Source organism: Momordica charantia, assembly GCF_013281855.1.
Source record: "Momordica charantia cultivar OHB3-1 chromosome 5 unlocalized genomic scaffold, Mcharantia_2.0 BLBB01000005.1, whole genome shotgun sequence".
Lineage (NCBI taxonomy): Eukaryota > Viridiplantae > Streptophyta > Magnoliopsida > Cucurbitales > Cucurbitaceae > Momordica > Momordica charantia.
The window spans coordinates 7,181,473-7,202,378 of NW_028275163.1; the positions used below are offsets into that span (position 1 = coordinate 7,181,473).

Genomic DNA, 20,906 nt, shown 5'->3' on the forward strand with positions numbered 1-20,906 from the left:
AGTTTTGAGAGTGAGCTCTCCATCTTTGAACTTAAATATAAAGACAGAAAATAAAAATACTACTTTATGGATGAAATCTGAATTGTTGCTAATTAGAACGAAAAATCTTTTTTTTTTTTTTTCTGTTTTTTAGGAGGAAGTAAATGAAACAGAGCTAAACCACATAAACATTAGCACCAATATGGTCAAAGGTAGATAAATTGACCAGCCATGGAGGAGAAGAATCGACGATCCAACAAGCTGAGATTCCATCTTCACAAGCTTTCCTTGCTATTTCGTGTACCACGGAGTTCGTTCTTCGACTGCATGTCTGAAATCGTTAATGGTGTCAAAGATCTCACATTGAAAAGAAAATTGATCTTACTACTCCTCCCAGCCAATTGATTATGAAATAGAATGCAATGAATATTGATAGATGGGAAGAGAGAACACCACCCTTCTGATGTCTCGATGAACAGTTAGAACTTCTAAGAGATACACAAAAATGTTGCTACCCGTTTCATCATGGAAGAATACCTCTTTTTTTTTCTTTTTTGCAGTGCAACACAAAAACTTACCAATCCTTAGAGTGTCTTTTTTCTAAAAGCAATTTTTTCTGAACCTTTTCGATGTACCCTTAACGTATATAGAAGAGTAAGGATGACAAAAAAAATTCCATGCAAACAAGCAAAAACTTGACTTTAACGAGACGGGGCTCTCTGATGAGTATCTATTTCTTCTTAGAACTGACTCATTTCCTAACTCGACACTCGAATCGACCCCATTTGTGCATGCAATTAAAATGGCTGACCATAACAATTTAATTTTTCCCTCGTGCAACTTTAATTTCTTTCTTTTCCATGGGCTAATTAATGGAGTTAAATTCAACAGACCAAATAGGTAACAAATCTCCATCTCCAACTCACTTTCGTGTTTTGGGGAGTCTATCTATATCTATATGTTCTCCAATTTTAACCCATCCTAATTCTAAGAGAAACAAATAAGTTTTTTTTGAGAGATATCCATCCAAATGTAGAGCACTTATTTTATAGAAATATTGATAAAATATTAATGTCAATGGATATTTCTAAAAAAATTATAAAAATAAAAAGTTTGTAACAAAAAATAAAGTTAACAAATAAACCTTTCGCACTTTTTAAATTAGTTAAAAATTATGTTCATATTAGTAATATTATTTTGATATTTTTTATTTTATTGATCTTTTTACGACATTATGGAAATGTCGATGTAGAATCTATACTCATATAGAAATGTCAACATAGATATCTTGATTGGAGATATATATCAATTACGCCTGAGCTATGTTCATTTTGACCCTTCTCTATTATTCTTTCTTTAACATATCAATATTTCTCTTTAACATTTCTATTATTAAATGTGAGCTAAAATATTAGAGCCAGTTCTATTATTTTTAAAATTTTAAAGTTATGTTCATTTACTAATCGTTTTTTCAAATGATGTACATTCAAAATTATTTTTTTGTAATTATGGCCAAATTTTCAAAATTAAAAAGTAAATTTTGCTTCGATGCATGCTCAAGTTGTAACAATCGATCATAAGCATTTCTAATTTAAGCGTTAGTTCTTAAAATACCTTGGGGCTAAGTCAGATTTAATTATATGATTTTTATTATTTTTTAATGGTACTATGTCGATATGCTCCGATTAAATATATTTGATTTTTTCTTTCTTTTTTATATCCTTAAAAAATATGTAATAAATGTCTTATACGATGAGTTGAGCTAGGTTTATTATATTTACCTATAATCCTATGCACAAATGCATGTCATAGATATATTCTCCATAGAAATAGATGGCGTTAATTGCCCTCGAATATGGTCATCGTTACCATCATAAACATGAATATGTATTCATGAACATGCTCACTACGTGTAGCCTTACTCCACCTGAAGGAACCTAATTAGCTCATGAACTAATCAATATAACTATCAAAATTAGTCAACTTGAGTACGGGTAAATTGGTTAAGGCATGAAGTAACGTTCTGTGAAGTTAGAGGGTCGAATCCATTCATACATCTTTGACCTTGTTATGCTCTAACGGCTTTCAATCTTTACCAACCTGAAAACTTGATAAAATTTCTACTTTAGTGTTAAGTTTTCCTTAGAAGAATCATTTTAAAAAATATATATTTGGCAATGAATTATAAAACATATATTTCGTATCAACTTGGTAGAATTTTAAAGCAAAACGACATCAAAACCTTTTTTTTTTTTTTTGAAATTTGTGAATATTAGTAGAGTAATATTCAATGTTTGATTTTATGTGTTGATCAAACCTAATTAATTTCGAGTAAAACCGGATCTCGTTGAAATTAGTGAGTTTTTTTTAAATTACATGGTACATTGTGAGAATTAGAGATTAAAAATTGCAAATACACAACTTGCCAAGTTTTGCCTTGTAACTTTAACGGAAAATTACTGTGAAATCAACTTTGACCCATTTAAAAATGGCCCTTTTCACTCCTTCACAATAAAATTTAATCAATATAAAGAATGGTTCATTCTATCACATCAACTCAATAGAAAATTGAAGATATCCCTCCATTTACAATATGGTCCATTGAGAACAAAAATCTACTCATCAATCAAAACATAGCTCGATTAAGACACCAATGACCTTCACCTGCACTGGTCGAGCTCAAAAAGAACGAAGAATCTAATCGATTTCAAGTCGTAAAGAATATCCTCTTATCTATCTCCCAATTCTCCTATTCTCACTAGTAACAACATGAAAAGAAAGTCAAAAAATAAATAAAAGTAATTGCTATGAGAGGATAGAAAGATTGAAGATATCCCATTGATAATGACTTCAAAGAAAGCCTAATTGATATAAAGTAGTGCCTACCCAATCCAACAATCAAACTCTATATAAAAAGAAGAGAAAAAAAAAAAAAAAAAACTGGAAGACAGGAGATGAGTGGTGATGAGAAAAAGAATAAAGTTGGCTTTTATAGCATTAAAAATACCAACAAAATGAAGGATACAACAGCAGAAGAAGCAGTATTCCTGGATTTGGACACCAAAAAATAAACACCCTACAACAGTGTCTATACAGGCACTCTCTCTTTTCAATTAAACAACTTAAAACAACAACAACAACAGCATTATCATCCAAAAAAGAAAAGAAAAAAAAATTGTGCCGGAAAAACCCCCCCAACAAATAGCTACTCAACTGCAGGCGCAAAACCTGCAAAATGTTAGTCAGACAAAACACTGATTTTTCTAACAATCTCTTTCTCTACCCCTCAAAAAAAAAATGGAAAAGCTATGCAACCCAGATTGATTTCTCCCCCTCTTGATTGCATGCCAAATAATAATACCCCTCTCCTCCTCAAAAATATAAATAGAACATACTAATTAATTCTCTCTACTTGAAATCTAAGCCACAAAATTGCAAGACTGAGATGAGACCTCACTCAAAGTACAACTGCCACTTTCTCCTGCGAAACGAATGAAGAACAGTGGGCGATCAGAGGCTCATAATGGTCAGCTCCCGCGCCACACCAACCTGGATATGGTAATGTTTGTATAGTTAGCAACAGGAAATGGTAAACAAAAGGTTAGTAGCAACTTGGGGGATTTGGCCAAGAATGAAAACCAAAATGACAGAAGGCAGATGGCTCTTCCATTACCTGTTCCTTTCATGAAAAGAAAGAAAGGAACTTCGCAAATTTCGCTCCTGGGACGGTGTGGAAGAAAGAAGACACAATTTTCTTCATCAACCATCGCATCGGATCCATGTGCTTGCACCTTGAAGTTCATAATTCAGGTCTGAGGTCAGAAGCTTTGGAGACAAATTTGAATGTAAAGAAAGTTCAATGTTGAGAAGTGACTTCTACATATTGCAGAACAAGTAGAAGTTATAGAAAGAGGACCTAATTTCTGAACTACAGGCGCTGGTTCAAGTATCAGTAAAAATAAGCAACAGCTTGAAATTTTACTTCCTAGTAATAAAATATATTCAGAACCTGATTTCAAAACTTTCTTAGATAGCCTTCTTCAAACTTTTCCTTATGAAAGAAACTTCAAAATTTTCAACTCACAAAAATATCCTTAGAAACTATTGTTGTCTTGACTCTCGAGTGATAAACCATATAAAGTATATCCTTGATCCTAGTACTCTTTATGGAAGAAGAAAACTTCAATTCACAAAGCATATAGTTACCTATAAACATGAAATTGTAAACCAACAACAAATACTTGGAACCACTTCACATCTTGAACCATGAATGAAACTCTCACCTAGAAATTTCAATATCTCAACTGAACCTCAAATAGGGAATCACCTCATAAACCTTTTTAATTCCTTTCTCCAAATTTAGACTTACAACTCTTCCCCCACAAGCAGTTTCAGATTCACCTATTTATATGTAACCGAATGAACCCATTTAGACCAATTTGTCAAACATCACAGATTATGTATTACCCAGAGAGACAGATAATTATTAAAACTCAAGGCTAAATGAAAGTCAATGACCCAACATATCAAACAAACCCGTCAAAAATAAAATCAAGTCACAGAGGAAGAAAACCAGAAAGGGATTGGTTTAATAAAGGAAAAGAAATTCTCACAACGTATATCTCACGCTTGAACTCTGTTGCAAGACATTCAATCGCTATGTCATCCCCAAAGGCTGCGGCGTGGCCTTCTCTGTTCTCATCCACAGATAACAATCCGTCCTCTGTGTATTGCAGAGTAATAATATCGTATTCATCGCCATGGGAACCGGAAATTGACATGTATTTCGCCCAACTCGAACCGTCGTTTATCGGAATACATCTTTCTTTGTAAATCGACTCCGCTGCCGTTTCTCTTCGATCGGAGCAAGCAAAATCAGACGCAAATTTATGGAAAATTAAAGAGGTGAAATCATAGAGGGTTTCTTACAAAAAGAAATGACCTAGATCTCTAGATTTTCGCTGTGTAGAAGGTACAAATGGTTATAGAAGTGAGATTTGAGATTAATCTGACCAAGATTTGATACCTCTGCATGCCGATTTGAACGAGCTCGTCGATTGCTCCGTCCAACGCCGCCCGATCCTCTTTCTTGGCCAACAATTTAATCTCCTGAACCACATGGATTCCCCATCCATTTTTCAGATCCGGCGAGTACAGGTGCCTAATTGCGTCATTAATCACCTCTCTCTCCTCCATCCTAGCAGATCCAAAATCCTCCAAGAACCTCGTCACCGTCCGCCGCCGGAGCTCGCGGGCGTCGACCTCACGCGCCATGCTCATTGCCTTCTGAGATGCCGTAAACAGGCAGTTTCCATCAGAAGATACCTCACCGCCATGCGAAAGCCGGAACACCACGGATCTCAAGGGGGAGGAAGAGTCCTCATCCTCCGGATTCTTCCAGAGAACGCCCTTGGCATGAAGTCTCTGTAACTGCCTTCTCTGCTGGTCTTCAAGCCCAAGAACGTCGTCCCAGGCGGTGGCTACGGCGGCCGTGGTGGCGCTCGTTTGGTCAAGAAGATCTAGAGCTCCGTTAGCGTCTAGCGCGGCGGACTTCGGCTCCCTCCAATTAACCGCCGGCGAGGTGGTCGGAAACGTCTCAGCTACTACAGCCGTGGTGGAATCACATAGTAGCTTCCCCATTTGGAGCAGAAATGGCTATAATCTTTCTTCAACGTTCGGAGTATTTCTCTTCCGATGGCGGAGAAGTTGCAGAGGAGAGAGAGAGAGAGAGAGAGCAAAGAGAGAGAGAGAGAGGTGTTTAGGGCTAACGGATAGATGTACGAAGCAGGAGAAAGAAGACACGTGGACGAATCTGGACTGTTGAACGCGCATTTAAGCATGGATCCTCGCCCCAGTGCCCAACGGATTTATATGCTAATATGCGCCGTTAATCTGAACAATAAATATAATATAATATAAATTTTTATATTTAATTTGTTTGTAACAGCTTGAAATAAAGCTTCAATTTTTCTTTTTTTTTTTGGTAATATAAATTAATATGCTTTTTGTTGCTTTTCTTTTGTGGAGGAAATGAAGAGGGGTAGGTGGATTTTTCTCCCCCTTATTCTGTAATGCTCTTAAAATAATAAATCAAGAGAAACAATATTATTCAAATTGGCAAAATCTAACGTGTGAAATTCCATCCAAATTTGAATCTTTTTGTCAAAGATTTAAAACCTAACTTTACAATATTTTGGACTTTCTTTGTAGAGATTCAAGGTAAATTTTAAAGACCAACTACATCTTTTTTTTTATAATTCATCCTAAAGAGTCCAATCTACAACTACAATATTTAAAGGAAGTTATTAATATTTTATCCAATTGAATTATTTTAAGTCTGCAACTTAAAATTTTTCTGTTTAAAAAAATGTAAATTTATTACGATATTTCTCATAAAAATTACGGCATATTATAGCAAAACAAGTCCAATTAATTGTCAAGATTGCAACAATATTTTAGAGTTATAAATATAACTATAAATAAATAAAACTCTGTCTACGCACACTCACGAAAAATAATGTCTATTAATAAAATATTATTTAGTATTTGACGTCTATCAAAATGAATTATGTAAAAATTCTAAGCGTGCAAAAAATCTAAAAAGAATTTTCATATTTGTAACAAAATTTAAAAATTAAAAAAGAAAGTATTAGTTTATTTCTAACTCAGCCGAGCGGTTTAAGCCAATACCAATGCCTACTAACTCTGGTTAAAAATACCCGTTATTTTGTCCGTTTCTTGTTGCGATTTAACGGTAGTCTGTAGCTCAACTGCCAATGATTAATAATATTACAACAAAAATTAAACTTTTTGATTCAGTCCACAATTTTTCCTTTACAAAAAGGTAGGACGTAAAAGTAAAATTATAATTTTGTCCCCTTAACTTTGTCTCCATTTTCTATTTTAGATCCACTTTTTTTATAATTCGGAGGTGGAAATTTGAAATCGGAACATTACAACCTATATAGAATGTCTTAATAAATTGTGTTATATATTTAGATTGGCTTATAATTTAAGGGTAAATTGACCTTTTTACCTTTATGGTTAGTTTAGTGAGTCGTTTTAACTTTGCTATAAACTTGAATGTACGGTAAAAATTGATACGTGGTTTGCTCAGTTAATGATGTTCCCATGGCTGAACAAAACTATTTTGTGTATTATGATTCTTCTGGTAGTTACTATTCATGGAAAGTCCTCCAAATAAAAATTCTGATATTTGTGACCACTTTTAGTCCGCGCAGTTTCTTACACCTCACACCACAGTAGTTGAGGATTTATACTGAAATTTTCTTTTTAGCTAGTCGTTATTACCCAAATGCTCATATCCTAGACGTCGAAGTATATAATAAAGGGCTTGTTTGGTAACTTACATTCCCGTTTCTTGTTTCTGTTTCTTCATTTTTAATAAATAAAAATAGAATTGTATGGTCCAACATCCATGAATTCAAGGATGATCAAACAATATTTATGTTTATGTATTGTAATAAATTGGAAACCGAAACAAGAAATTTGTTTTGATTGTTTCTAAAATTTTAATACAATTTTGAGAATGTTTCCAGAAAAAGAAAAGCAAGAAACATAATTAGTTGCAAAATGATTAGAGGTGCGTTTAGTTGGTAATCAAAAAATAGAAATTTGAAAATAAGGAATTTAATGAAAATCAGAGTTGTATTCTTTGTTTTAAGTATTTTTCAGATATGTATTTGGTAGCAGATTTTTTATAATTGAATCTCAATTAAAAAAATTGTCCATGTGTGTTTAGTAATATATTTGTAAACTAGAAGGAGTTACAAACTAAATATTTAGTTTAATTTAAATTTATATTAATTAATTTATTAACATTTTTTATGAACTTTGTATAATTATTATTTTACAAGGTTATATAATTTATAATACATTAAATTTTACATGTTTTATATTTTAATTTTAACAAACGTAAAATGAGTTTATAATATGAAGTAATATATTTACCAATGTTTTTATCATTTTTAATGTAATTATACATCTTAACAATTTCAAATTTTAAATTTGAAAATACTGAAAACATAAAAAAGTCGTTTTCATAATTTCTACTGTTTGGATCATAGAATCCGAAAACAGCTTTCAAAAAGGAATATCTCAAATCTTCTCCAACGCGTATTCACTGAATCCACTGGAAACAAAAAACAGAATCCGAACTTCCAACCAAACAGACCCTAAGTTTCTTAATAAAATTTGAGAACGAAAAACAAGAAATTGGAACGTTACCGTGCCCAAAGAATCATATTTCTGGAAAAGCTTGCTACAGGGACAGGAGCCGCTGAAGGCTGAGGAAAAGGGTGAGAGATGGAAGTTCGATTAGAGTTGTTTAAGACAACTGGATTCCTCGGGAAGATGACCTTCAAGTCCCTTTCGTACTCATCTCTAAATGGAGATTCGATGGTTGCCGACTTAATAAACTCGAGAAGAATGGGATGTAGAAAAGATAAACTAGTTGTTGTACCCAGGGTGTTAAGTTTCCAAAAAGAGATGAGACGTTTATAATAAATATGGGCTACTCCTTAATATTTACAATTTCAAACATGGCGGCAAGGGAGAACACATATCGGTTTTGTGGGGCGGTTCTTTGCTTGTTTGGTTCCTCAATAGGACTGAATTTCAGTCTTCTACTGTAGCCCAAAGTGGCAAGAATTTCTTCTTTTAAATAAATAATCTTTGGTTTCAAAAAGAAAAAAAAAATCAGATATTAAAATTAATCTTATTAATTTCTTTACATCCAAATGTTATAAGGTTCGTATGAGATCAATCACGATACTCGAGTTGGAACTTAGCACTTTGAATGACCCAAGAAAAAACCTCTCATGTTATATTGTGGATGGAATTTTTGGAATTGGACAAAATAAATGGCTAACCTTAAGTTGATGACTACCCTTTCAAGATGATTATAGATTATAACGGTTATGCCCTATTGTGAGTTTGTTAAATGAATTAAATGACAAAAGCATGATGCTCATTTGAATTTTTTATGATAGCATCAAGGTTCGAAATGTGAATATCGATTAAAACTTTAGCGTCTTGATTTTATGGAAATGTCGATGTCGATGAAGATTTGGAAAAAAAAGTCGTGGAAGTTGTAGAAATTGCTTGAATTAGTACGTAAGACTTTAATGTAGGCTATAAGTGGTCACGTTTAACCGTCCTATCTAAAAAATAAGTAATAGACTTATGTTAATGTCGACATTGATAAAAATGTCAAAACAAGATCGTGAAAATTGATGAAAATTATTTGAATTAATAAATTAAAGCTCAATTGTAATTTAATTATGTTTTAGTAATAATTTCTAATCATCATTATCTAAAAAGATATCAACTATAGTCTTTAATTACATAATTGAACTAGATATGAAATATCGATCTAAAAATGAATAATGGTTAGAAATTCCAATAAATATTAATTTACTACTGTATAACTTTCAATAATAATTAAGAATTATAAAATAATAATAATTTGATAAGACCATCAATGGTAAGAAATCAGAATTAATTACATTTGGAATAAGTGAAATGTATCAAGATTAATAACAAGAATTATAAATCATAGAAAATAATTACAATTATTATGACTAATATGTATTAATACATAAAATAATAGTAATAATAATGCATATCCTAATTTATAAACAATCTCAATAATCACAACTGCATAAATTAAGATTACCTAATAAATTACTAATAAAATGAAAAAAAAAACAGAGAGAGAGAGAGTTGAAAACTAATACTAACTACATCAATAGAAAAGAAGAAGAATTTATTTTTTTTAAAAAAAAAAAGAAGAAAAAGAAAAGTTAGACTAAAATATAATAGAGATAACGATCTCTAAACTTTAATTAAGGAAAATAGAGAGATTGAAAAAGAATTTTGACTTTTAATTTATGAGAGATATTAAATAAGAGAGAATTGGAGAGTATAAGAGATAAAGAGTAATATTAAGAATTTATGGAAATAAAGTATATATATATATATATTAAGAATTTATGATGAGGCGGGAAGAAATCTAGGAGAGAGAGAGAAAATGTCGGGGAGAGAAAACAACGAAGTAAAGAATAGGAGAGTAAAAGAGAGAATATTGAGAACTTGCATTGAGCCGTGGATGTGAAGAAGAAGCAAATTGGAAATATTGACGTCGATGAAAATGTCAAAATTTCAATTTTATGAAAATGTCGATGTTCGTAAAAATGGTGGGAAAAATAATGAAAATCATGAAAATTATTGGAATTTACTTAGATTAGTGCACGAGACTTTGGTTTTTGCTAAATAAGGTTATAATTTATTATTTCTAATCCTCGTATATAAACATATAAATAATATATTGAAATATATTCAAACCCAACCAAATCTCGAAAAAATTTTAAAAATTTATGAAAATCATAGAAAAGAATTGTTTGAATTAATAATTTACCAATTTTTAATTATAGTGTCTATAAAATCTAAGTAATATTTATATGTTAATATCAAGAGTGACTTAATTAAATTATAATAGATCATTCTTTTATTGTTATATTTAAAATATGAATAATATTAATATGTAAATACCCATAAAATTATTGAAAGACTTTTTTCTTAATTCAAATAATATTAGACAATTATGAAAAATATGCAAATATAAATAAAATTATTAAAAGTTTCTTTGATTTCAAATTTTAAAAATTACGAAATTTGTAATAAATTATATAAAAAATAAAATAAATCTGAAATGTTTAAAAAAATAAAAAACAAAAACAAAAACAATAGGACTTAAAATATTTTATAATTATCAGTGTGAAATTACGTGAGAGAGCACTAGCCGCCAGGGATTGAAGGTGAACTTTGAACCTTCTTTACCATAGTTATCGGGCTTTTATGTTTAGGCTTGGGCTTGGACGTGATAGTTGTCGCCTGAATTTTGTAGTTTGAAATCCTCCCGATCTTTTAAGAATAAAGCTATTTTAGAAACTTATTTTCACAAAATGTCTAATGTTTACAAATTTTAAGAGTTTTAGATTTTTGGATTTAAAACTTTTTTAAATTTTAAATTTACCCTTATTTATGACATTTATATTTATTATAATTAATCTTTTATTTAAATGCAAAACAATAATTTTATAAACAATAAATTGTTGTGGGGCCTAAATCAATCATTCTCATAATTTCCCAATTTACTCCTTTAACATATTCTACTAAAGAATGAAATTTATTACAAAATATTCAATTATTCTCATAATTCCCAAATTTACTCCTTAATATATTCTACTAAATAATGAAATTTATTATAAAATATTTTTTCATTTCGTTACAATTTTTGGCCAAATTTCAATAATATAGCCATTATAATATACACTTATATGAATATAACATATATATATATATATATATATATATATATATAACTATATCCGACTACCTTTTCATTTATATGAAAATATAAACAATATCCGACTATAAACTTAAGCAACATACACTTAATAATAGTGATATAAACCATAGTCATTATAACATCCACTTATATAGAGATATAACCTATATCTGGCTATAAAATATATATGACTATATCCCTCTAAAATTAACAAACAAAGCAAATAACCTACAAACCTTCTGGTTGGCGACTAGACAATGGTCGGAATAAACGGAAGGCTCGAATGGTCGACGGGCGGCCGATGACAAAAAAGAAACCTCGGGAAAAACGGACGGGCTGCCAAAGACGAAAGAGAAGCCAGACGGACTATTCCGGCAACGAAGAAAAATGGAGGCGGCGGCCGGAAACGAAGGAACGCAGACGGTGGCCGGAGACGAAGGAATGGACGGAAACAGAACAGTAGAGAAAGAAGAAAAGTTGGAGAGAGGAGGTTTTCGAATTTTTTCAATAATAGAGGATTTTGGGATTTGATATTTTTTACTTTTGTAAAGTCTAATTTGGCAAAATTTAAGGGATTTAAAAGATAACATACCAGTAACCAATTTTGGATTTTAAAAATTAATTAATATTGAGGTGAGATACAAAAAGATATATTAGTAAATTGAGTGATGAGTACCATCTTAAATGGAATTATTTCATGACAAAAGTGTAAATTCTATATCACTCAATCCTTTTATATAATTATAGTGTCTAAATAGCCTATCAATATACTGATCTCTATCTTTTAATTATTAGAGTTTGGTGGTCGACATGTCATCTCAAGATCTCGATATTTTGAGAGATGGTGAATATGTTGTAGGGGAAAAATGCAATTTCTCGTGCACCAACATGTTGGACCTCACTATAGTTGGTAAAAAATAATTAAAATTTAAAAATAAAATAAAAACAATTTAATTGATTGAAAAACAGTTTTAGAAGTGGTGCAAGTTTGATTGGAAAAAGATTGACAAGTAAAGGTAATGTGAAATATTAAATAAGTTGAATCACTCATTTTCAAGAATTAAAAATCTGAAGTGATTCTCCTCGAGTTCGTTAACATTTCGATACATCAATACTAATATGTGAAATGTCGATGTAAATAATAATTTGAATATCACTGTAAAGATCAATTATAATGCCAAGGATTTTTTGCTAGAATTTTGCAATTGTTATAAATCTTATATTAGAGTAGATGTTCATAGGTTTCGTTCCTATTCACTCTCATTATTCTCTCGTGAGTTACAATCTTCCATTTGTAGCACGCACCACTCATCTTTTTCTCTCGTGCTCTTTTGATATTCTTTGTTCTTCCTTTTATTTTTATATTGGATCACTCATCTTTTTCTCTCGTGCTCTTTTGATATTCTTTGTTCTTCCTTTTATTTTTATATTGGATCCCTGTAACTGAAGCTCGTTGACTAGTCAAAGTAGATGATACCTCCACCATTAGCACAAAGCTTCTGCTATTAAGGCGGGTTTTATTTTAATTTTTGTAACATGTAATGAATGTGTTCTGTATGTATCATATATAAAACATAAAACATAAAGCTACTAGTGACCAAAATATAACACATGCCAAAACGAGTCGGTTATTGACACATACCTCCAACTAAAAAGTTGTGAGTTCGATCCCCACCCCCAACTCCACATACTCAAAAAAAAAATATAACACATTATCCTGTAGGCTGTAACCAAGAAAACTCTAAGTACTAACAAAACAGTCGGCCAAAAAGTAGACATCCATTTTCCAGCCAAACTCAAACCCAGAAAACCATCATCATTAAACAAATTTCACCTCATGAATCATGAAACTGAAATAATATATAATTCCATTTTCCACCAAATGTAGAAATGAACTATAACACTGAAGCTTATGTTCGTTCATTATTCCTATGACAATTGACATTAAAACATTTCTCAATCACAGAAAACAACTGTAGCCTTGAACCGCCCAACGACGGATTCCACATAGTTCCCATTTCCGTTAGTTTTCATCTTTTATTCATCTCAAAGTATCTCAGCAGTCAGTCTTCATATTCTAGCCTGCAAGGACAAAGTTCAAGTCAGTCGAGATCGCCCCACCAAAAAATAAAATGAAATTAACAGGACGTTATACACTAAGCTAAACTACGACAACTAAGTTCATCGGTCATATCGTTAGGCTAATATTATTAAGATACTGGGGTGGGGGATAAAGACAAGCAACAGTCTTGTATATCCTTGAGTTTACTCGAGAGGGGATCATCCAAGTTCCTCTAATTATTTGGAGGTATTATTCCATATTTTCTTAAATAAATGGAAAAATCTTTGGTAATTCGGTTTCTATCACGACTTTTCTGCTATCACAGCAACCAGCCAGCAATGTCTAAAGTCTTGGGTTCAACACTTATCAGTCACCCAATTAAGTACTCCCCATGATCTTTTTTTAAGAGAAATTACCTAGGTGATTATGGAAAATTATTTTTTTAACAATATTTTATTTTGTCACTCCTGTTCCATATCCTCTGCAGAATGGGGATGGAAAGACCTGGGAATAAACTAAGAAGATGAGTAAACACCTCTAGTAAAGTCTCTCTTCCCACGCTCCCTTGTGATGCCTTTACATTATTCCCAATCATTTGTAAACCAAAAACATGCCAATTGGTAACATCTCCTAGCAGAAGAAAAAGAGGTCACATCGCGATCTACTAATAACACCTTTTCCGACGGATCACTCTGAGTAGATCACTTCAAACTGCAGATATTCTTCTTTCATTCTTCTTTTCAATGGGAAACGTAAACCTTAGTATTAAAAAGAATATGATCAGTACAAAAGGGGAGGGTGATGAGTCATCTCCTAACCCAAAATAGGAATTGCAAAAACTTTCTGATCTAGATCTAAAAGAAAGAGGAATAGTGACAAAAGTTAGTAACAATAGGAGCAATACAAAATGGACCAAAAGAATGAAAACTTCTAAAAATGTCCTGAAAAATTCTACAGCTACAAGTGCCACATAGGAGCCCTGCACAAATTCCACAAAAGGACAACAATATTGCTTCCCAGGAGCAAACCACCACCATCATCCAAAGGAAATTTCCAGTTCCCAATGGACTTGGGCACACACCAAAGGACACTAAACTAATTTCCTTGAAGGCACATCCAAATGCTGTAGGCATAGGTGGAGCAGACATGTGGTTAATCTCCTCAGTACTATTTTCTTAGAACTCTATTCTCCTCAGTACTGTTCTGACAATTGATACAACAAACTTCGGAATTTTTAGAGCTCTACCACCCAAATTTTGTAAGTATACTCTTAGAAAAAATCTGTTGTACTTTTGATAGCTCAAGGAAGAGATACACAAGAGACAACTCCCCCAGGTCGTTCATTCAAGGACAACATCTTAGAGTCTTCAATCTGAAGAGGACGAATATTACTACCACTGTTGGATTCCCCCACTCAACTCCACCACACGAAACCACCACCTAAGTTGGAGATTTTGACGGCAGACAACAATCCGCGAGAGAGAACAAGTTTGAATTAGAGATGGCACAAAGTCTAGGAGAGCACCCTTAAATAAAAAGCTATACATAACGGTAGTTTCTTCATACGAAAATAGAAAGAGATCATGTGGCTTCCCAATGGCCTGAGAAAACCTAAGGAATCCTTGAAAATTGTTGATTGATTTGTCAGCATCCACTAAAGGATCGATGTAGTACATAATAGGAAATGTATAACTTAAAATATTTCTCCATATTTGGTTAACAAATCTTTGATTTTGATTGTACCTTGTATTAAATGATAGATTCAAGATCTAATCTAAATCAGAATAGATGCAAAATCACGAAATTTTAGATGGAAATTTGGAACTCATAATCTGAACATTTTAGGAATGGTCTTTGCTTGTGCGGACACATTCTATTTTCCAAATCATTCATAAAAGCAATTTTTGCACAAAATGCAAGCACACTCTCCATATAACAGGTTCTCTCCTCCAACTCCCTCTCTAGGGTGGTGTATTTTGTGCAAAGTAGCAAATCCCAATGACACATTTTTTCTCAAATGACTTTGCAGATAAATTTTGGCCCTGCCAACCTTCCTCCTTCACCGTCTAAATGTCGTGTAATATCCGTATCTCGTGTCCATATTTGTCTTCTTAGCTATTCATAATAGTTGGGGTTCAGACAAGATGCATCTTCAGTAAGAGTGAATGAAGTATGTATATCTTCTTTAATTTGACTTCTCTTATTCAACAAATGACCGTAGGAAATATGAAACAAATAGAAGTGGGAGATGAATGCTTCAACTCGACACCTACCTGACATATGTCCTACACCTCAAAGCAATTCCTACGAGTATGCCAATGCAAAAAAGAGGATTTCCAAGTTCGCAAAAAGAAGCATCCAAAATTTGGGGAACCAAGAAAACCAATTGGCATTTTCCAAGCAGGTTAAAATCTCAAGATAAATTGTCTTCACAAACTTGTTAACCCAAAAATCAAAACGGTAGTGCAATTACCTTGAGACATGAAGAGTTAAAAGAACTCAATAAGAGATAGTGCATGGGGATGCCTTGGAAAAAAGGACCGTAAAGGAAGAAATTATTTATCAGCCTCAAGTTAACTAGCCTAGAGGACTTAATAGTAAACAGCCAAATGCATTAATAACAATCCTTCTGCAATACTGATTATTCAAGAATGAAGAGGAAATGAGAACAACATTATAGAAACCTTTCACAATTATCGATAATTGAACTTTAAAAATACCACTATGCCTTGATAAGAAGTCTGGCTTTTAGTTCCTCAGCCACAGCATCAATGAATTCTTCAGTATTCAGATAGTGGTCTCGAGAAAGCCTGCAACAAACATGGGAATAAAATTATAAAAGATAAGATATCAATCTGTAATGGCTAAGGAATGGGAAGAGGGCATTCATGACTAAACGATATGGAACTTACTTGGATCCATGAAGAATAAGAGCAAGATCCTTGGTCATCTTCCCAGATTCCACAGTATTAATACAAGCCGATTCTAGCTTCTCGGTGAAGTCTAAGAGACTAGCATTGTCATCTAGTTTTGCCCTTCAAAAAAGTGATATATAGTTAAGTCGTTGGCATAAAAATATTCCTTTGACCTCAAATGTTTAAGGGACCTAAGAGATATTAACCAAATCATATCTACCTGTGTGCAAGGCCACGTGACCAAGCAAAGATGGATGCTATACTGTTTGTGCTGGTTTCACCTCCTTTTTGATGAACCCTAAAATGTCGTGTAACAGTACCATGAGCTGCTTCTGCTTCAATTGTCTTTCCGTCAGGGCAAACCTATCCAAAGTACAGACATACATCAAATTTTGACAAGGATACGCATTAATACTGAAGTCCTATTTGATTTAAACCTCTTAATACACTTCAAAACTGACAAAATTGGGTAATTTAATTGCTACACTATATGCGTTTCAATGGTATAAAAAGCATATCCACATAAAAAGTTGGAGCACATCAGCAAAAACTATTTTCCTGGAAGCCTACAAGGCACGCAGATATTTTTTCCCCAATATTTGGCATGACACAAAGTGCCATTCGAGATTACTTTTTCATGATGGTAAGTCAAATAAATGTAATTATTGACTCAATTTAGAGAGATGCCTTTACATATTTATATCTCAATGAAGTTCATAGAATTAAACAATATAGAAATCAAACTCAATCTGCTAATATAAGGACTTGCATATTGTAGATCTTAGTAATAATGAATTAATGACTTGAAATCGAACATACCAATACAGAAGTCATCAACCCAAGAGATCCAAATCCTAAAACCAAATACATCAAGTTAGAAATTAAATGGAGAAAATGCAGGCCAAGCATAACTTTAAGTAATTTCCATAGCCCAAGAAAGCAACCACGTGAAAGAAATTATAAAAACAAAGGGCGAGCTGCATAAGGTACATGGTTAAATCTTCACACACCTTGAGCTAAGAAATCACTCTGTACATCTCCATCATAGTTCTTGCATGCCCAGACATAACCTCCGTCACTCTTAAGTGCATAAGCCACCATATCATCAATGAGACGGTGTTCATACCTTTTAGAACCAGAATAATTATTTTAACATTTCAAACTGGGAATAACTTTAATAAAAAAAATTAATCCAGACACCATTAAAAGCTATTCACCATATGCCAGCAGCCTCAAACTTCGATTTCCACTGGGATTCATAGACTTCTTGGAATATATCCTTGAATCTTCATTCAATACATGAACATAATGAAAGAACATTATTGGTACAGGGAACGGTAAGAAAAAATTACCACAAAAAATTTCATATAACAGTCCACATACAAAATAACAAATCAAAGTTCATACCTTCCATCATATTTCTTTAGAATAGTATTTTTTGTGCTAAGGTAAAGTGGCCATTTCTTTTCATAAGCAGTGTTCATTGATGCCTCAGCAAAGGATCGGATTGACTACAAAGCAAAGTTACATTTAAAAGTTAATTTGAGTCACTTGCTACAACTCGAAAGAGGCTAATAATATCTTCTTAACTGAACCATGAGGATACTATAACAAACCTCGTCAGTATTATACATGGATAATGCTACTCCTCCAGCACCAGTAAAATTGAAAACCTCTATCTCTGTCTTCTCTTGCCCCTCTGGAACAGTCAGCATGTTAGGAGACTTTCAAATAAAAACAATTGTAAGATTCATTAAACAAGAAATATGATTTTGGATCTTAAAAATACCAAAAACCAATTTCAATTTTCCAGGTCCTTTGATAACTGTATCAGTAGCTCTGTATTGATCACCAAAAGCATGTCTCCCGATACAGATAGGTTTCGTCCAACCTGTCAGCAACCCTAATCAGTACACTTTTCTAACCCGAGATGAAATAAATGTGAACATCAATTACCTGGGACAAGGCGAGGAACGTTTTTGCAAAGAATTGGTTCTCTGAAGACAGTACCTGCAGAAGATACCAATAGATGAGCCTGATAGTAAAAATATGAGCCTAGGAAAGCTATTCTGAGACAAAATTTTCTTCAGTGTCAAACAATTACAAACTATTTTTAAAATATATACAAAATGCAGTGGACTGTGACAAGAACACCAAAAATATACTTCCAATTTTTCTCTGCTTTTAATCAAATATAAATATACAAGCCATAATATAAATTACAGATGGTGGATGCTCTAACCATTCAGAATATTCCTGATTGTCCCATTTGGACTTTTCCACATCTGCTTCAAGCTGAATTCCTTAACACGTGCCTCGTCTGCCAATCATCATTGCTAAAATATAAGATCTTAGGTGCTCTTTAAAATATGGCAATGTAAAAATTGACAAAACTAAACATAAGCTCTTATATAGGATGCTCTTTTCCAATGAAGTAGAGCAATTTATACCTGGAGTAATTGTTGCACATTTGATAGCTACATTATACCTAGAACAAAATAGTTGCCAAATAACATAAGGTCAAGGTTAGAACATCCTGACTTCCAAAATGAATACGGAACTCAAAAAATAAATGTAAATAAAGTGCATCATAATTTCTCATCAAACAAGTTCTACTTCATGATTGTGTTAGCTAGAGGGTCAAATTAGAAGCATTAGATACATTAATAAAAAAAGGCTTCAAATAATTATTGCTAGTAGCACCACATGCACATTGGGAATACATACTTTAAAGTAGCTTCTGCACTTTCAACTGTAACTTTATCATCTGTCGCATCACGGTGTGGAAGGCCAAGGTCAAAATACTTGATGTCCAATTCCAAAAAGGGGAAAATAAGCTGCAAACAAGACAAGAATGATATAAACCAGATTCCTTGCAATTAAAATGCACATATATACATTATTAAGAGTGAACAATACCTTATTCTTTATTGACTCCCAAATAACTCGAGTCATTTCATCTCCTGTAGAAAGGATCCGGAGATCAACATTATGAAAAAGAAAAAAAAAACAAAAGAAACAATGTAGTGGGGAAAAAGAACCAAAGATACAGTGCAGAAGAGTTGAAAATCTAATAAAATTAACATTTCCCAGTTCTTGAGAATTCAAAGAAACTTCTACTCTTCCACATCTGAACAAGTGATGCACCAGTCATGCATAACATGAAAAAAATTTATCGAAGGCAGAACATCATTGGCTCTAAAAATCTTCACATTAATCGCTAAAATGTGGCTGCAGCAGTCTGACTAGAGGAAAAAGTAGTTGAGTCATAATTAATTCCAGAGTATTAGTAAAAGAGTAGACTCTTCACTCGACATAACAAATTTATGGCACTAAGTGGACCAAGTATATCATGCAACAGGATATTTATTATGAAGAAGATCCAGATGTTACTTCCACTAAATTCCACAGCTTCTCCTTTGATGTAGAACGGAAGCTAACAAAAAAGTAAAGATCAAAACAAAAAAAACAAAAAACAACAACAAAAAGCTCACTTTGAAAAAAAATATATATCACCGAGGGAAAACAAAAGAAGGTCATCCCTGGGCCACATATGTCAGGAGAAGTGGAACAACGACTTACAACAACATAATCACTTTAACCGAAGTACATACAAGAACAGATCAAGCGTATTCACAGATGCAATAAGCACCAATCCATACACAAAAACAAAAACACCATGATCTAAAAAACTACACAACGTCCTTCTCAGATCTAACAGCAAAAAACAAACACGAACTCTCTCCTAACAGATGGAAAACAAAAATCACCATTCCCAATTATATTCAGCCATTATAAGGAGAAAATGGTAAGAAGCAATCCGACAGCATCAATATCATAAGATAGATTGATCTCAATATGAAAAACGAAAAAAGTTGAAAAATCTGAATATATTGCATTAGAAGAAGACTGAAATAAAGAAATACAGCCTCACCGTCCATCTCAACGATGGGATTGGCGACCTTGATCTTCTGAAAAGCCATGATTTCTCTCTTGCCTCTCTCCAGACGAACTAATCACAGTGAATATCGAATATGAGGGAGGCGAAAAATCGAAGAGAAAAATAAAAATGGAGAAAATGGAGAGCAGCAGTAGGTGGAAGGAGACCGCCGGAGTCCATTTTATAGTTGGAAAAAGAGAACTTTTTTCAGAAACCTTTTTTTTTCTTTCGTGCATTGCCCCTTGGTCTGCCCTTAATTTACTCAATTGCCATTGTTTTAGTTCAAATTGTCTAAACTTTTTTTTTTCTTTTTAAGTTAATTTACGAATTTGGTCACGGCACGAAATTGTATAAATTTCAAAAAAGTCCATATTATGTTCTTTTATGCCAACCTAGTTCAACCAGAGTCATTTATGTCTGTCCGGCTATGAATTCGAATTCTCATATGAAAAAGTTAAAAGCTTTTTATATTCAAATTCAATTAATCAAATAAATACGAGCGAATATCTATTCCATGATTTATCTTTTACAATTATTTTTAATTTTGTGATTTGAAATGGTATAAATTTAAAAAATAATATTTTTAGGTATGTTTTTAAGTGTTTTTAGATTTTAAACGTAAAATTACACTGAAAAGAA

At 32.6% G+C, this 20,906-nt stretch overlaps 2 protein-coding genes across 7 annotated transcripts; both read right to left on the bottom strand.

The window, feature by feature from the left end:
• Nucleotides 1-2,941: 2,941 nt before the first annotated feature.
• LOC111014712 (Gap junction beta-4 protein) lies at nt 2,942-5,837 on the bottom strand. 2 transcript variants are annotated; one of them, XR_015791079.1, is made up of 4 exons: nt 5,006-5,837; nt 4,593-4,833; nt 3,653-3,855; nt 2,942-3,528 (listed from the first exon to the last, which is right to left on the bottom strand). XR_015791079.1 is itself a non-coding variant. In XM_022289516.2 (4 exons), the coding sequence occupies exons 1-4, from the start codon at nt 5,617-5,619 to the stop codon at nt 3,437-3,439; spliced, it is 1,065 nt and encodes a 354-aa protein (XP_022145208.1). In that variant the 5' UTR covers nt 5,620-5,813; the 3' UTR covers nt 2,942-3,436. The 2 variants fall into 2 exon arrangements, 1 of the variants encoding a protein (XP_022145208.1); XM_022289516.2 differs by having other exon boundaries at nt 3,653-3,770; nt 5,006-5,813.
• A 7,332-nt stretch (nt 5,838-13,169) lies between these two features.
• LOC111014640 (isocitrate dehydrogenase [NADP]) lies at nt 13,170-20,427 on the bottom strand. 5 transcript variants are annotated; one of them, XR_015790781.1, is made up of 17 exons: nt 20,262-20,427; nt 19,247-19,290; nt 19,055-19,164; nt 18,778-18,815; nt 18,570-18,647; nt 18,284-18,337; nt 18,117-18,218; nt 17,944-18,026; nt 17,735-17,838; nt 17,545-17,613; nt 17,338-17,453; nt 17,147-17,181; nt 16,548-16,690; nt 16,325-16,447; nt 16,141-16,222; nt 14,087-14,170; nt 13,170-13,432 (listed from the first exon to the last, which is right to left on the bottom strand). XR_015790781.1 is itself a non-coding variant. In XM_022289431.2 (16 exons), exons 1-16 carry the CDS (start codon nt 20,308-20,310, stop codon nt 13,421-13,423), a joined length of 1,242 nt encoding a protein of 413 aa, XP_022145123.1. In that variant the 5' UTR covers nt 20,311-20,427; the 3' UTR covers nt 13,170-13,420. The 5 variants fall into 5 exon arrangements, 3 of the variants coding, with proteins under 3 accessions (XP_022145123.1, XP_022145124.1, XP_087979977.1); XR_002601923.2 differs by having other exon boundaries at nt 16,133-16,222; XM_022289431.2 differs by lacking the exon at nt 14,087-14,170.
• Nucleotides 20,428-20,906: the final 479 nt, after the last annotated feature.

Excerpts from the sequence above, each read along its gene's own strand:
- LOC111014712 (XM_022289516.2), bottom strand. The coding sequence starts at position 5,619 with ATGGGGAAGCTACTATGTGATTCCACCACGGCTGTAGTAGCTGAGACG. Across the intron at positions 3,771-4,592 it reads TCAAGCGTGAGATATACGTT|GTGCAAGCACATGGATCCGA; the intron begins GTGAGAATTTCT and ends ATGAACTTCAAG. Across the intron at positions 3,529-3,652 it reads TCTTTTCATGAAAGGAACAG|GTTGGTGTGGCGCGGGAGCT; the intron begins GTAATGGAAGAG and ends TACCATATCCAG.
- LOC111014640 (XM_022289431.2), bottom strand. The coding sequence starts at position 20,310 with ATGGCTTTTCAGAAGATCAAGGTCGCCAATCCCATCGTTGAGATGGAC. Across the intron at positions 18,219-18,283 it reads CGTTCCTCGCCTTGTCCCAG|GTTGGACGAAACCTATCTGT; the intron begins GTAATTGATGTT and ends GGTTGCTGACAG. Across the intron at positions 17,182-17,337 it reads GAGTGATTTCTTAGCTCAAG|GATTTGGATCTCTTGGGTTG; the intron begins GTGTGTGAAGAT and ends ATTTGGTTTTAG.